This window comes from Diorhabda sublineata, chromosome 4 (genome assembly GCF_026230105.1).
Source record: "Diorhabda sublineata isolate icDioSubl1.1 chromosome 4, icDioSubl1.1, whole genome shotgun sequence".
NCBI classification, from domain to species: domain Eukaryota; kingdom Metazoa; phylum Arthropoda; class Insecta; order Coleoptera; family Chrysomelidae; genus Diorhabda; species Diorhabda sublineata.
The window spans coordinates 27,658,874-27,676,674 of record NC_079477.1 but is presented as its reverse complement, the minus strand read 5'-3'; the positions used below and the strand labels follow the sequence as shown (position 1 = coordinate 27,676,674).

The 17,801-nt window shown below is 34.2% G+C and overlaps 1 protein-coding gene across 1 annotated transcript; it reads right to left on the bottom strand.

The window, feature by feature from the left end:
• Positions 1-14,694: 14,694 nt before the first annotated feature.
• On the bottom strand, positions 14,695-17,453 carry LOC130443343 (uncharacterized). Its single transcript, XM_056777913.1, has 4 exons — positions 17,231-17,453; positions 17,129-17,181; positions 16,716-16,943; positions 14,695-15,060 (listed from the first exon to the last, which is right to left on the bottom strand). Exons 1-4 carry the CDS (start codon positions 17,451-17,453, stop codon positions 14,695-14,697), a joined length of 870 nt encoding a protein of 289 aa, XP_056633891.1.
• Between the last annotated feature and the right edge of the window lie 348 nt (positions 17,454-17,801).

The following is a 17,801-nucleotide window of genomic DNA, read 5'->3' as shown; positions in this document are numbered from 1 at the left end:
GAGATGTAATATTTGGAGTACCCCAAGGTAGGATTCTGGTGGCAATACTCTACTTAATTTAAACAATTTCAAATGTAGAGAATTATATAGCCACCGTCGCACACGTTAATTTAGATCGAGATTTGACCAAAAAATTTGAAATACTATTCATCGAAAAAAATTATATCAATAAAAATCTGACTAACAAAATTTTAATCGTATTTCGATTCAAATAAATAATGAATATTTCCCATAGAAAAATTTTGTCAAATATTTGGTGCAAAACGACAATGAAAGAAGAACAGATATTGAATACCAAAATATATATCGGTCAGGAAGTTCATTGTACGACTATCCACCTACCTACTCCACGTTCAGAATTAGTTAAGGGCTCAATATTTTACAATACAAAAAAATGCACAATCACTTGCCAATCGAAATCAAATCGATATCATCTTTTCCCGCATTTCGCAATAATTTGAGGGCATATTTCGTTACTAATTGAGGTTTCGTTCTGTATATCGATATTTTATTGTATTTGTATCTTCATTTAGTTTTTTTTAAGTTTGTTTTTCAGTTTTTACAAGGTTTTATCTACAAATCGTAACAATTATTTGAAAATAAAGCATTGCTCTCTCTCTCAGAAATTGAATTCAGGCCCTGTCTACAAAGAGAAGTGGTACACCTATAGATTACGAATTCTTCATCATTTTATTAGTCTCTCATTCAAAAAAATTTATACTAAAGAAGACGAATTTAATAAGATTGTCCCCAATTTCGATTTTTTCACAACTATTGCTTCATACAATTTTACCTAATGTGTTTCTTAAAGCCAGGATCGAATTTATTGTTTATGTATGAATGTCATTTCGTCAATTCTGATTATTGAATTCAATCAATCAATTATCACCAATTTGTTACTGATATATTGGGAGGAATCTTTTTTTTGTCGTTCACTATCTCATTCCGAGTAAACATCGTAACAAGAAATATCAACACGTTCTACGCATATAAAAATCACAGGTTCTGTCAGCTTCAACTCGTGTTTGTTCTACGGATCGTCCATTCGCTGTGCATTTTTCTCGAAATGGAAGCGTCGTTAGAAGAACGTTCAATATTGAGATACCACAAAGGTGTCACCCATTATGTTACGAAAAAGCGAACATTTTCTTGACAACTGTCACAAATTTTTCCTAGAGATAAAATAAATTCGTCGTCTTATTTTTCTCTTATTGATAAATTTTATATCGAATAAACACAGTAGCCCAATATATTCCATTGTTTATTTTTCTTGTTGTCACTCGGTGAGTATCTGATCGCTCATGAACGAATTGTAGAGAAAGAATGGTGGTATATAGAAAAATAAATTTCAGAAATATATGTTTATTCTTTCTAATAACAATATTTCCATATAAACGGACCAAATCATCGAAATCATAGTTGTTACAATCATTTATTGATTTGTCGACCGTTTAGAAATGAAGAAGAAAGCAGATAATTATTATTATTTATCAAGAAATTCACATCAGCAAAAACTATTTTTTATTCGACTGTTATTGAAAATGATACTTTTAATTACAGTGTTAGAAGTGATTGTTTACTCCGAAGCCTGCTAAAATCATAAAAATTATAAGAATAATTTTAAGACTTCCAAATCTTTATTGTAAATATTTAAGAATCATTACTTGATATTAATTACAACTAGAACTAAGTTTAATGCCTTGCGACGTTAGGAAGCTTCGCAAAATATTACTAAAATCCCTAGTACCATCATAACTAGTCGAAACTGGATGTACAATATTGGATGATGACGTTCCAGAATCTGCTGAGTTGTTGAAGGTTGGGAGAAATTGCAATGCATTTCTATGAGCAATGGAATGATCAATATAGCCTCGACTGCCGTCGTAGACTTGCATCCATTACCTTTTCTATCCCCGTAATATTATCTCCTTATTATGCTAGATAGGAAGTGAAAGATCTGGCAAATTTGCAACAATAGAGGAGAATTTTGGCCTATTTCCTGTAGAAAAAAATTACTAAAAAATGTGTGATTTGCACTAAAGCCCAACTTCAAGGTTTACAATATTTGATGAATGATTTTCCGGATGTTAAAATGAATGTTTATTCTCAATTTTTTAATGGTGGGGTAGATTTCAGAGGACCTTTTTTACTAGAAAAACGAAAAACACGATTTTCTAAGTTAAATGAAGGTTATTTATGTGTGTTTATATAAGTGAATAGAAAAGCTTTAGACATAGATATTGTTCCTGAACTTAGATCGAACGCGTTTTTAGCTATAATATATCACTGATGAGTCGCATGCTCAAGACATTCTTGAAAGTTATATACAATAGAATTTATCGCAAAACTGGATGAGTGACACTCCATTTGGTTTTAAAAGTGGACTTGGTACTCGGGATACCCTTTTCGACTTTAATGTCTTAATCCAAGGCTACCTTGTTGTTAACAGATAAGTTCATAGGAGCTTTATTGATTACGAGAAGGCTTTTGTAATCTTTTGATTTTTCCTACGTGAAGAATTGAAACAGATAATGAAAGAAAAACAAAGATGAATATAGAGGGAGAACTAACAGATGAAGTAAATATAAAACGTGGAGTAAGAAAGCTCCAGCAGTGGAGTCCCAGTTAATAATATCAGATAATCTGACGACACTGTCTTAATAGCGGAGAATATAGAAGAGCTCTAAAGAATTACAGAGAAGGTAAGAAGAGTCAGCGAGCAGTATGGGCATGAATTTAAATAAAACTAAATACATGCACTTCTTGAAAATGCAAGATCAGAATGTACAGTTATAAATTGGAAATAACCACATTGAAAATATACAGAAATACAAATATCTAGACACTTGGATTAATTCGAGAAATGACAGCACTGAAGAGATAAAAGTAAGAATTGAAATTTTTCGCAGTGCATTTTATACGATGAAAAATTTCTTTCAACGTAAAAAATACGGAATGGGTGTAGCAACTTTGAACAAAGCAATAGTGAAAATACTGGAAGCCTTTGAAATGTGGATATTAAGAAGAATACTACGAATATCATGGACAGATAGAATCGCAAATGAAGAAGTTTAGTTACAGAGATTGATTATGCAGGGAAACCTAGAGGAAAAGACAAAGAATATCATGGCTGCGGCTGTGGTTCAACTGCACATCAAACCAATTGTTTGAAGTAGCTGTGGATGAAATACAAAAAGTCTTGATGGTCGTCCAAAGATGGCATTTTAAGGAGGAGAAGAAGACTCATTGGAAGGAAAGTAACTCCCGCAAATTATTTTTCGGACAATGGCTTGAATTTTGAAGGTGCACAATAAAGAACTTTCGGCAATTTATGCTTTTTTAAAAAATAATCATGATACTATATGACATGAATTAGCCTCAAAACAAAGTGAATGGCTTTTTATTCCAGCCAAAGGGTCAAATATCGGAGAACTCTGGAAATCGGGCATAAAAAGTGTGAAATCTTATTTAAGAAGAGTAATTGAGGAAAATCATTACAAGTAAGAGGATTTTTTAACCCTGATTATTGAAATATAAGGAAGATTGAACTCCCGACTTCTCGCTCCTTTAACCACGGAGCACCATGATATAATTCCGTTAACACCAGGACAATTCCTAGTCCTAGTTTCAATTCCCTGCCTGAGTCACTGTCACAAGAAGCACCCGGTGACCGCCTAGATCGATTTATGAAACATATTTCTAATTCAACTTCTTTGGAAAACGTGGCAGAAGGAATATTTATGCCATCTTCAAGCTCGTTCTAAATGGTAACAGCGATACCCAGATCTGTTAAAAGTAGGATCCCTGGTCCTAGTACATGGTGACAATAATACATTTGTATTCGACTGGAAGCTTGCTAGTATTACTCAGCTCCATCCAGGGCACGATGTTATTGTCCGCGTCGTGGATTTGAAGAATAAAAGCGGTGAAATTCGACGTCCCATTACCCAGATTTGCGTGCTACAAAAACTTCCACTGGTTGTATTCCACTCAGAACTCATTTCCAGTTTTTTTATATCAAACATTATATGTAAAAGCGGCAACAGGGCTTAAAATTAAAGTTCAGTTCACCACAAATGATCAACGAAGTAGGATGTTGTACCGGAAAATTATATTTATGTTCAAAACTAAGTTTTTTTTAATCAATCAAAGTATACTCCTACTTATTTTGGTAGGAGATCCAAAGTTGCAACACTTTTAATAATAATTCTATTATCGACAAACATATTGAGCAGTCACGAACAGGTTCCTTTGGAAAGAGATTTGGGATTTTGTGAGAAAAGCAATTTGTGAACGAAAAGAGTTGGATCTCGATTCTACTGCCCACATAAAACTCAATCACATTGTTCTGGTACATTCAGATGTATTATTGCTTAATATAGAATAAATAATTATGATTCTCCTCAATATTTGGCTTCTGGAGGGTCTTAAGCGCTTTTAAGGAAATGACCTGATACCTTGTGAGTCCTAAAATATTTATTTTTGAGGACATATTACACCCCAAAGCTTCATATAACTTTAGTTCCTCTATTGACCCTTTTTTTTTCAAATAATACTTTTATAAATGTTGTTTCGTGTGTGTTCTATAGAATCGAATTTATTTGGATCCCTACTATATTCCATAATGCCAAAAAAGAGTCAATAAGGAAACTATTAATTTCTGTTTGTTCATCGTCAAACTCAACCTCATTTCTCAAAATATTAATTCCTTCAAATGCAAGTTATGCAAGATTTCAGGAAACTTCATATTAAACTAGTCACAAAACAAAATGTAAACGTAAGCATTTCAGTTAACTGTTTATACTTTTCCTTTAATGTCCGGTAATTACATGATGTGTTTGCTATAAAACTTGAGAGTTTCTTGGAGTTAAAGTTCTAATAGGAAATACAGACGCAATCAGAATATGTATACATCTGACAGCAACAGACATAAACAATTACAAATTAAAATAGAATTACGGTACCTTAAATTTGATGTTTCTCATTTTTTATATTGAACAATAATGTGATTGGAGTTGATATATGCTCGCATACTTTAATATTCTTTTATGTAAACAGTAAGCACGAGAGTAGTTCGAATGTTGCCTGCCATGTGGAGGTGCTTGTGGATATTGATCTTAAACTTCTGTAGGTTGTAGTGTACGGGAAAGACGTTCCCTGGTAGCTGATTCCACAGACTTGCACTTCTCCAAAGGAAAGATTGCCAATAAATTGACATTCTGGGCATTTGCAGACAAACTCGGTGTTTATGAGCCATGTCTGTTTCTTGATTGGGTTTTGCAAATATTGCTTCTGGGTGTTATGATGCTGGACATGCCGTGGTGGTCTCGGGGAAACAAACTCATATCGGCGACCTTTCTTCCATGCTCCAAACTGTTCAAGTTTCTGGTAAACTTTGTTGCATCCATAAATGAAAATATATTGAATTTCAAGCAGTGAAATACTACCTAGGTCGTTGGCATAAGAACTGAATTATAAATGCAGTATATTATATTTATTGGTAGAGTTTGGTAGCTTATAGGAACTATAAAACTTTCTTCATATCTGTTGGGAAATTAAGTGTCTCCTAAAGTTTATGCGCCAGATCAAATTATTGATATGTTGTCCAGAGCTGGTGAGTATGTGCTTTAAAATATTCTTACTGTTGTTGCGTAAAAAGAACTGTGACGGATGAGAATTAGATGGGCTTTGTGAATTGCTGTCATACTGATTCCCCATAACTTGAGATCATGTGCAACCTTGATTGTGATTCCAGAAGTGTTGTGAAGACATTTTTCACATCATCTGTCATATCATGAGCAAAGAAAAATTTGTAGATGTCATGCATATTTTGGATTATTCATTGGTAGGTGAAACTAGTTTCAATTCATTTGGAATTGGGTAACATGATTTGAGGTTAGCTATATTGTTGTTTGCAGTTGTTGTATATGTGCTTCAAAGTCTTCGTATTGTAGTTTCCCTCCCTTAAGATGTTCTGTAGTAGATGTAGGATAAGCTTTGTGAAGTTCTGTCATACTGTTGTTGCTCCATAGGTTACCTTAAGAAGTTGATGTTGAGCTTGGGGTCATAGGTAAATTGGATTGTGATATTAGAAATGTTGTTGAGGATTCTAGTACGTTGATTTTCAATTCCGTTCTTAGTAGGTTCAGTGTCAGGTGTGACACTGAACTGAGAACTGAGAAAAGTGTGACATGTCATGATTCAGTGGCGGATGAAGCTGGTTTCACATAATTTGAATCGGTAAATAAGGAGATATGTTTGTTGAGAGGAAGGATGTCTAAAATTTAAAATTCTGAACATTGTATATGGGATTTCATAGTTTAAATGAGAAATGCTATTCACAGCATAATTTTTTTTCCAATTCTCAACTAAATGTAAGTATTTTACAAAATTGCTCCATATATACGAGGTCTGGCTATTAAATAACAGGACTGGTTACGAAAAAGTGTTTGCTCCCCTTCAATATACTCTCCTCCACCCGCCACAAAACTTTAGGAGTATCTTTAGGAGCTCTGCCGTTTTTTGCTTTACCGCTTCCATCGACTCAAATCGGGCCCCTTTCAAAGCAGATCTTTTTTTAACCTTTTTAACCTTTAAAGGAAATCTGAGCAGACCCGTTGACGCAAGAGCTTTTGGTCAGGAGTAGGATTTTTTGTCACCAACCAGACTTTTGTCATGTGTAATTCCTCGTGTAAAATTTTTCTAACCGTTTCTTTATCGGCGTTTACAGTCTTGACAAACATCCGGATGCTCATTCGACGATCTGCAAGCATAATTTGGTTGATTTTGGTCACTGTTTTCGGAGTTTAAACAGTCACAGGACGACCTAGGCGCTAGTCATCTTCATTGCTCTCTCGTCCCTCACTAAAGCTCTTACATCACACAAAAACACACGCACGAGGTAGAGAATTGTCCTCATATGCCTCTTGCAACAATTTATAGCACTCAGACGGAGTATTTTTTTAATTTAACGAGAAATTTGAGATTGATACGTTGCTCTTGTGGGATAGACAAAATATTTAGAAACCCAACGCGCTACTCGTTTTTTACCTCACCCGTCTAGGGCGCCCTCTAGGCGGGTAGTCTCGTTATTTAATAGCCAGACCTCGTTTATACGTGAAAGTGATTTTTATTTCAGAGGCTTTTGACCAGTTTACCGTTTACTTCAATAATTGTGAATTAACAAACAAAAATGATTGTTACATATATTTATTTACTAAAACATTAGGACTTTCAACGGATTTAAAAATTTTGTATCGCCCTGTTTGAAATATCATATTTTCGAATTTACTGTCTAAATTCAAATTATTTCAACTTGGATAAAACTTGATCGATAAATCAGAAAAGTTGTATAAAAATAAACTCGAATGTGTACAAAATCCACAAGGTAAATCAAAACTTTTTTTGACTGAACAATTTATCAACGATTCGAATGTTTTAAAAATAACACAGAAATGGATAAATTGCTGTCAACCTTGTTGAATGAAGAAGAATTTAGATTTTGCATCACATTTGAAAGTCTCAAAATCCCTACGATGTAGAGGAAAATCATTTTTTTTTTCAGCAATACATTTGCTAGCCTATTTGTCAATCCACTTGTAAGGGAATTTTTTAGCTCAATTTCCGAGCACTTAAATTTAAAATTTCTCATATTCATTAAGAAAATAATGCAATAAATATGTAACATTATCCTATTAAGGCACATAAAGGAGACAAGTAACAGAACAGAAGTTAATACGAGTATAGTCTAAAAATTTTTTGATCTGAACTTGGATTTGGTAGAACGTTGAACATGGAATATTTAGATTAAACGTCCACATGTGCCCATGGATTAAAAAAATTAGTAAGTGCTGTACTTTGTGCTATCATTTGCGATCCTGAAATATTGAGAAATTGAGATCAAGCGGGGTTTTATTCGTTTCAGGAACTAAAAAAATTGCGAGAATCAACTATACTCCGGAAACTTCCATGAAATTTACCTGAATGACCTTCGAATTACGATTAAAGAGATAAGAGAGGTTGTGGGTATGGAAAAAGTTTGAGAATTGGACATGAATAAGCTATCCATGCGCTGGGTACCAAATTTACTAATTTTGTAACAGAAAACGCACATTCAATGATGAAATTGGATCTGTTCAAATTTGTCAAATGAAAAAAACGGACGTAACAGGAGATTGTGAAGGGTGATCCTGCACAAACAAAAGTTCATGCAGTTCCATTGAATGATAATGTAAGTAGCGGCAACTTATTCAATAGAAGGTGAACAAATAAAAGGAAAATATAGAGCGTAAATTGTAAATATGTCACTATTTAAGAAATAAAATAACTTTTAAATGGTTCCAACGAGTGTTCATAAATCATTTTCTCCAGATCTAGTAGTAGGGACTTTCCTCTCTTTTCTAAACTATAATTAATTTATATAGCACAAGTAAATGTATATTGTGCAAAAGAAGACTTAAGCAATTTATGGAATGGTTGAAAATGTTGAAGTATGACTAAAAAAAGTTAATCGACTTACAAAGTGTTTGTCTTGAAACATAAAACAAAATGTCTTGTATCTGTCCAATTGTAAACGTTTCAGAGAATCCTATTGTATTATGAATGTATCATTCTGTTAATAGAAACAAATAATGGTATATACTCCAATATCTGGAAATATTAATTTACGAAACAAGAATTTAAAAAAAAACTATATTAACCCAAAAGAGAAAGGAGAACATGACTAATTGAGGAAATTAGAAGCAGCATTTGTTTGAAATTCAAATACAATATTTTTAAATATTTTTTTTTAATGATAACTGTATTTTCAAGTCAAGTATTATCATATAAGATGAAAGCAAATTTGAATAGATTAACTTTGACTTCATAATTTTTCCCTAAAATATTTTCAATAGTGGAAAAAGCACGAAATAACAAAATCATTCTCGGGAAAATGTTCTTTTGTACTGGTTTTGAATTTCAATCATTAACATAGTGCTTTAATTCTACTATATATATTCAATTTATCTTTGGCACTATAATAGATTGAAAATTGTGAAAGGATTATAATTCAATTAAGTGGTTCGTCGATATTGTTATGGAAATATATAGGATAACTGAATCTTCCAAATGTATCGTTCAGTAGAAACCATAGAACGGTTTGTAATTGTGAAAGTGAAAAAATGACTTTTCTTGTAATCATACTCGTATACCATATTATTATAAAATATCTTTCATCTAGTTATGTTATGTAGCAAAGAAATCACAGTTTCTAAAGCGTCAAAATTTTCCCTAATAACCACAGCATATGTGGTATACAAGAACGTCTCCAGCTTGTTCTTTCCTTCATCTAACATGCCCCCATGTTAAGTTTCGGCGGGTTAAAATGGTGACATATTCAATTAGGAAAGTTTGTTGTACTCAGTCCAGCATAACATGTAATGTGGTGAGTGGCAAGCAAATAGCGACTTTCTATACTGTCTTGCTCTTTATTTGAAATAAATAACTATACATTATAATGAAGTGAGTGTGAGTAGTTCTGTGTAGTGTGGAAGTTGCTTTTAACTATAATACATACATATAAATGATCTTATCATTTTTATTTACATCACCAAATATTATCATAGTGTTGTGATTATGGAAAACCCTGCACAGAAAATTTACTCCAGAAATTAATATTGTCTGCTGTCCTAATGACCGATACTAAAGATAATCTTCAAAGGCCACTAAATTCTTTTAGCACAAGAACACAGAGAAGACCAAATGCCTAGTAACGTCCAAATAACCGATACGATGTAAGTTGGAAATCGATTCAAAAATAATTAAACGAATAAATCATTTTCGATACTTAGGAACGGAAATATCGACTTATCCTTACATACGCACAAAGAATGAATCAATTAGCAAAGTAGAATACAAGACATAGGAAAGTGGGTGAAAGAGAGACGAAAATTCTGGAAGAAACATAGAAAAAAAATAAAACACAATCACTCGTTAGTAACGCAAAAATTAACAGACCGGAAGAAAGAAGAACACAGAGAAGACCACCTCAACCATGGACGACTCAGTCTTCCGGGAAAGTCTTGCGGACAATGAACAGGCAGTAGCCTACTGATATGGTTATCCATGTTAGAAAGAAGAAAAAGACAGATATTTGTACCAAAAATTATTGGATTTGTTGTAATAAAAAAATACGTTATTTTTTTCCCTTACTTTTTGGCGGCAAGGTCAACGGTCAACGATTTAGAAAATTTATAATTTAAGTGAAAATGTGTCGAGGAATATGTATACGATGTCTAGCTATTAAATAATGAGACTGCGCCTAGAGGGTGGGGTGAAAAACGAGTAGTGCGTTGGATATCTATATATCTTGTCTATGGCACGTCCGAAAACACTATTATAGTATTATTATATTATAATACTATTATAGTATTTGTGCAGTAGCGGTTTGTTTGTTTGTTTTTTTCCCGTGCCGAAAACCCTGTATAACGAAAAACAGAAGCAAGGCATCAATCTCAAATTTAAATTGAACAAAAGTCATACTAAGTGTATAAATTGTTGCAAGAGGCATATGAGGACAATTCTCTATCCAGTGCGCGTGTTTTTGAGTGGTGTGAGCGCTTTAATGAGTGCCAAAGAGCACCGAAGATGATCTGCGCCCCGGTCGCCCTATGACTGTTTCAACTCCGGAATCAGTGACTGAAATCAAACAAATTGTGCGTGCAGATCATCGAATGAGCATTCGGATGATTGCCGAGGCTATAAACGCCGATTTGGAAACGGTTAGAAAAATTTTACACGAGGTATTACACATGACAAAAGTCTGTGCGAAGCTGGTGTCAAAAAATCTGACGCCAGATCAAAAGCTCTTGTATCAACTGGTCTGTTCAGATTTCCTTGAAAGGTTAGAAAAAGATCTGCTTTGAAAGGGACCCGATTTGAGTCGATCGAAGCGTTGAATCGAAAAAAAAGCAGAGCTCCTAAAAGCACTCACCGAAGAAGACTTCCAGCACTACTTCGATTAAAAACGTATGGAAAAGTGTGTCGAGAGAGGAGGGGAATATATTGAAGGGGAGCATTCGAATTTAGAACAATTTTTATAATATAACCCTATTTCGTAACCAGTCTCTTCATTTGATAGCGAGACCTCGTATATTGTGAAAAATTGTATGAAATTTTGTGGAGAATCTACCGAATTAGATACAACTCTAGAGGCCGCAGTTACACTACTAAGCGTATGGCGGCGGCCTGCATACAAAAGGCGACATACCCGCATATATTTTACATTGTTTTTAGATGTAGTTGTGATACTTGAGTAAGTGGCAAGCGACAATTCATTGGTACCGCCTGGCTGTTCCCCTCGTCTGTGAAACTGAACATATTCGGGAGACATTGCCCGCGATACCCGCAACGTTTGCAGTATATTTTCATGTCTCGGTGCAACCGCGCACACGGTGTAAAATGTTACATATAACGTCTCCTCAGGAAACATTGGCATTTGCAGGTTCGTTTCAGTTCAAAATTCCTTCCGATTCTTCATAAGATGAAATCCAATGTTCCAACAGGCATCCGCGTATATTTGAAAAACCATTCATGGCGGCTCCTGAGTTCTCCCTTGATTATATTCGTCATATTCATCACGTTCTTCGTTATGGTGTACACAAAATTTTCTCTCACTTTTTATTCGCCGTTGGATTCTATCGCATGTTAACTGAAAATTTGGACACGAGAATGCCGTGCAGTATGGTAGCAGATAAAACCAAACGTAAATTTGACCTGTATTTTGGATTGTAGACATAAGGTATTAAAATTTCTCAGTTATTTCAAGAAATATGGATTATGGATTATGTTGAAAGTATCGAAATCTCAAATTTCATTTTTATATTTAAATAACGCTCATCATAGATAGTACAATTTGTCTGCAATTATTCAAATAGCGGGAAATTAAAAGGTTGCCACGTGACGTGATTTATCGCTCAATATAAACACGCCATTGCACGAGCCCGTGCTTTTACAATTAGGTGATAATCTACTGCATGAAATTCATTATAACTTTATCAACATTTTTGATGATTAAAAAGCGTCATTATAATTAAAATGGTGAACGAATTAATTAGAAGAGCATTACGCGTTAAAAAATTATAAGCGAATTGAAATCGAAATTTGAGATTCAAATTTATAAACATTCAGAGCTTTCTATTTCAATTAGTTATTATTTCTTGTAGCTACAATTCTAATTCTTGTAAATTACTGGTAGGCGATCAAAGGAACACAAACTGTGCAATACGAGGGTGGCTTTATAGCAGAATGATTCTAGTTTCCACCATTTTTCGGATGTCATCGAAATCCTATATAAATCAGTTTCACTACAAGGAGCAGTTTTATAATAGCTGGAATTTTTAGAACCGCTGGTGATATTCATACTGAACATACTGCTTACACTACTATTACACCAACCAAGTTATCGTCTTCAAAGACAGTCTAAGAAGACGATCAAAACTTAAGTAGCAGCCCTCGTATATTAAATAGATATTAGGAGAAATAACGTGATACCAAAATGACTTTCACAAAACGTCATTTGAATGGATTTAATTCTCCTTTTACATATTTTATTTATTGATGCTTCTGTATTATTAAACAGAATAATTCTGGTCATAGTACAAACGAAATTACTATTCAAGGAATTGATCTCCGATCCTAACTAAGATGTCACTCAAGTATGCAATTGTATACAACTAAATTGCGCATTTTATATAAAAATTATTAATACGCTTTTTTTAATGCCTGTCGAAGTAGCTTCAATATTGGTTTTACAAGTGCTCCGCCCTTAGACATATATAATTTTAAAAAATGTTTCAATTGTTGTTAATTAGAAACGAAGTTTAAATTTAATAACTACCTGAGAATATTTAAATTTCTAGCAAGAACTGACAACATTTTTGAAAGTTTTAAAGAAAGCTTCATACTATATTAACCTTTCTGAGGTGAGTCCATCCATAGCAACCTGGATGGATCAGTCTTTGAGGGAGATACTAAGCTAGCCGATGAATGAGAACGAGAAACCGTATGATCTCAATTTATTTAGAAGGTTGTCACGCCAAATAGTGAAGTACAATTGCTCTGGATTCCCCATATTTCTCTAAAGCTTCAGTCCATACGTTTGTGATATGGGCCAGGAGGTTCCCGGTTGATGAAGCCTTTCAGAAAATTTGTCACACAAAGTTCTATTTCTGGCATAGACGTACCAACTTCAAGCAAGTGAGGTTGTAGTTTTTCCTGCGAAACAAAAGTTGAATTTGAAGCAAACATACGACCCAACAAGACCGCCATTTTTCTTACAGTCAACGATGGAATATTTGACTCACAAAAGCCTTTTGTAACAGACCTTGATCCATTTGGGCAATTTTTCTCACTCTGACATTATATCGTTAGTAAGCATCTATGATCTTCTTGCAGGTATTTCGCAAGACAACAAAGTTTATACGATTTTCGTCAGTACGATTTGAGCGCTATTTGCGATAAGCTGCATTTTTGTTATTGATTACTCCACTCCAGTTTTTATCAAACCATGGATTTCATACCTGCCAAGACTACTTCTAAAATTTGCACACAGGGTCACTGGAATTGGAGCACACTTCATTCCAAGGGAACATAAATAGAAAATCCTTCAGATGCTTATATTTGGTCGATCTAAAATACCAAACTTTACATGGCATAGGTGAATCCAGTTCGCACGTTGCTGAAATAAGTTTGTCATATAATGTTTCGAGTGGTGCATGTAAAATATGTCGACCCTAGCAAAGACAGCGAATCCAAAGTTATAGCTGATTTGGGTGTAATTAGTATCCAGGATATACAAGGTGAACCTAGGATATTGTTTAGTTCACCTTCGTTTTTGTTGGAGCCAGAATATGAGGGCTCTTCGACTGCAAATGCTAGTGTACAGCGTTTGTATATGAATTAATACCTTGTATAACTCAGAAATCTACCTTAAATTTTTTTTGCCTGCTAGATCCTCCAAACCAGCCTCCACCCAGAGATCCATCTACATCTACACAGCGACGAAACTTGGAACCATTAGGGTCAATTCTCATAGACTAGATCCGATACGGTGGTATCTCAAGTTTGGAAAGGGTTTGAGGTGTTTGAAATTTTTAAAATTAAAATAAAAATTATGTCGCTAGATTTCGAATTCACTCACAAACAAACATCTAAGCAAAGTTATTGCAAGAGTTTGAAAAAATAGGTCCAATTAATGTTTAAATGGAATCGAACGAATATAAAAATCCTATCGAAATTAAGTTTATTATTACTATGAGATTGGACCTCGTAGTCCACAAACAAAAACTTTTTTCAAGTAAACTAGTTGCCATGTTGAAATATGAACCGGCATGGAGGAAACCAATTAACATGAAACTAAACTAACTTCCGTTATTTGTCTTGAATGTTGGGTTTTGGTTAGGTCCGAGAGACATTTTGGAATGTCAAAATGATTCAACGTGTTTAGGAAAGTTCTTGCTCCGGGTAAAATACAACTTTACTGGTTTTCAGCTCTAACTCTAGAGCAGTAATTTCGATAAACCGCTAGCTTATTATACACTTTGCTCGATACACTCTCCACAGATTTGTTTATAATACAGGGTCAAGGTGGAAAAATGAAATATAAGGTTTCAAAAATTGAGTAAAACACTTTTATTATTAATAGTTTTGATAATACTATTTTTTCCTTTTAGTTTGTATCAAATGTTTCTGTGGACTTTCATCCACATATATTTTTACGGATTCAAATGGATGTGGAGGATTGAAAATTGGTTCTAAATTTTTTCCTAAATACGAGCAGAAAGGTATTTCTGCTGTTAATTTCATGTTGAGACTTTCGCAAATGCTAGCAATTGTTGGGGTACTAGCATTGACTCTAACAACTTTATATCCACAGTCTGCTGCCAAAGATCTAGATTCTTGTATCAATTTTGTCATGAGCTGAGGATCCTTCATTTCTCCTTTGGCGAAAATATTACTTATTTCAAAGATTTTTTGAACATGAAAACAGTCCCAGAGTTTAGGAGATCGCTGAACATGAGCCTAAAACATATTTTTTTTATCAAAACGATAACGAATGGAATTATGTCAAATTATCAAAAAAAAGTTTCTATTGATATATCTATCTATTGAAATATTGATATTAATTGAAAGACCATTTATTACATATAAAAAGGTCTAAGAACCAGACCTACCGGTTTATTTGGAAGAGAAGCTACAATTCTAACCAAAGACAATAAAATTTCAGTCCATAATCAATAAATTTGATCACAATTTTCCTTATATTGAAGCAATAAGTGTAAATAGTCTAGAACTGGAAAGATAGAGAGATGATTAGCGTGGGTCCCAGCGGTACCTGGCCAACAAATGAAACACAAAAATTTTGGAAATGATCCAAGGTAATCTCCTTTTAGCTCCATTCACTTTTCCCAGAGATGTTCAATAAGTTCGATCCCTTTTTATAATAAGAATCTTCTTTTCCAAGATAGTCAATGGAAATTATCCCACGCGGATCCCAAAAAACCGACGTCATGATATTGCTTGCAAACGGAACGATCTTCGCCTCCTTTAGAGCTAGTTCTCCCTTTTGGGTCCATGTTTCGTTCTTTTGTTTCGAGTGTGGAGTGATGACCCCACGTTTCATACATGTTTATGAAACGGTGCAAGCTGTGCTTACAGACTTCAGCAGAATTTACAGAAGTAATACTTTACAAAAGTAATATCGGTTTTCACATATGAAATTACCTACACTAAAATTTAAACATAAAGTTGCATTGTCTTCAGAAAAAAAATAAAAGCAATTTGAGGCAACAGTTCTGGATAGCACGAATAGAAATTGAATTTGTGGTGAATAAAATGCATCTATAAGTGCATAATTTTTCATCAAAGATCAAAAATATATAAGGAATGGAGGAAATCGTTTTCGAAGGCACTCGTTCTGAATCCAACACTCGAAAATCTCTCCGAGGGCCCGGGTGGCCCCTTAGGGTGAAAACTAAGCCCCAAAGGGCAAAATTACAAACATACAAAATGACCATGCACTATCGTCACCCGTAACCGGCACCTCCCTACCGCTTTAAATTGTTTATACTGTACTGTTGGTATGGGTACCAACTGCGAGAATGCATAGGTTGCGAGCTAGACAGTCATGAAGAATGCGAAATGAATAATAGTAACAAACAAACAGCGAACAAGATTATGATCTCAGTGACTAAGTGTGAAATTATTTAAAACAGTATTTTGATGTCAATTTTGATTGATAAATATTTCTTAAGGATTCAAGATCTGTTCCAGCGGACCGATAACTTTTGGTCGAGTTTGCCTGGTCTAATATATGTAAGTTTGAATGTCAACCTAGTTTATGAGCGAGCGGCACAGTATTGGTTTAACCGTTTCAATAATGGAAATTTGAGGCTTGAAGATCGTTAGTGCTGAAATCATCTACTTTCGTGGATTAAAAGGTGAACAACTCAATACCAGCAGTCGCTGATTATCGGACTCTCATGGTCCTTTTAAACATACAATACATCGCTATTTGAAATCTGCATAATTTCATTGGTGCGACACGAATTAACCGAAATTCAAGTAAAATGTCTAAAAGACTAAAAGAGCTTGCTGAATATTGGATTACAAACTAATAATGTTTTGATATGGATTTATCGTGGTTATTATATTACCATAATGTGTAAAAAACTCACCTGAAAAAGAAGATAGTGTTTCATTTTTGGACATTGAACGCTACACGCCAATTTTTCTTTCAAATCTGGATCCCAAGGGTTTGTCGATTCATTTATTGCGGCTCCTACTACACAACCGTTGTTTTTACATCTGGCAACGACTGTTATTCCCTCGGCCATTTTTTGCAGTACAGTTTCGTCCATTATGGAATTATGTTTCAGACCTATACATTGATTTGGTTTTTGTAACTGTACAAGAGAATAGATACCCTATGAGTACTCAACATAAAAACAGAGTTTCCAATAATAATAATGAGAAATTGATCAAATCAGCCTCATTTGAGAATGACAATTGGTGTTGAGAAGAGACCAAGTAATGTATTGGTAGGAAAAGTGATAAATAGCATTTGAATGTCGAGGACCCAAAATATCACTTGTGAATCTACAAAAATTAGTGACTTTTCAGTTTGATAGTTTTGTTTAGTTGCTAGAGTTACAAAAAAGAAATATAGATTCTTTACCAAATAAAAACATACCGATAGAGAAACATGTGGGTTCCTGGTTGTAGAAGGTCTCATGCATGACTTTCAGTATAGCTGGAAAATCATCTTTATTAGCTCTCAAAATGATGTACTGGGAAAATTTACTGTTGGTTTCTTTTGTTCGTCGTTTTATCAATGCGTAATTTCTGTAAGATATTATATGATTTTTGATAATACTGAGAATTTTGAATGGTATTTGGTTTGAAAGAACTTTCATTTTCACTGAGAATTTTGATGAGAATGTATCTAAACATTACAGTGTGTCAATATGACGTGAGTGATGTTTCACATATGGAAGTTATCATAGAATAACAATATACGTAGATTTTGATCTATGAAAGTCATACAATTGCGATCTACTTCTAATGCCACTTTCAGGCTATTTGCTTCTGCCTCTCGTCGACTGATTACACCTCCACTGTAATGCAAGGTTTGAATGCTTGCCAAGCCTCGACAAGAATCTAGAAACGCGTCTAAATAGACTGTCTGATTTGGTTTGTGACAGTTCCAGGCTAGTGTCAGTTTTTGCGCTTACGATGTATGCATTTACGTTAACACTCAAGAG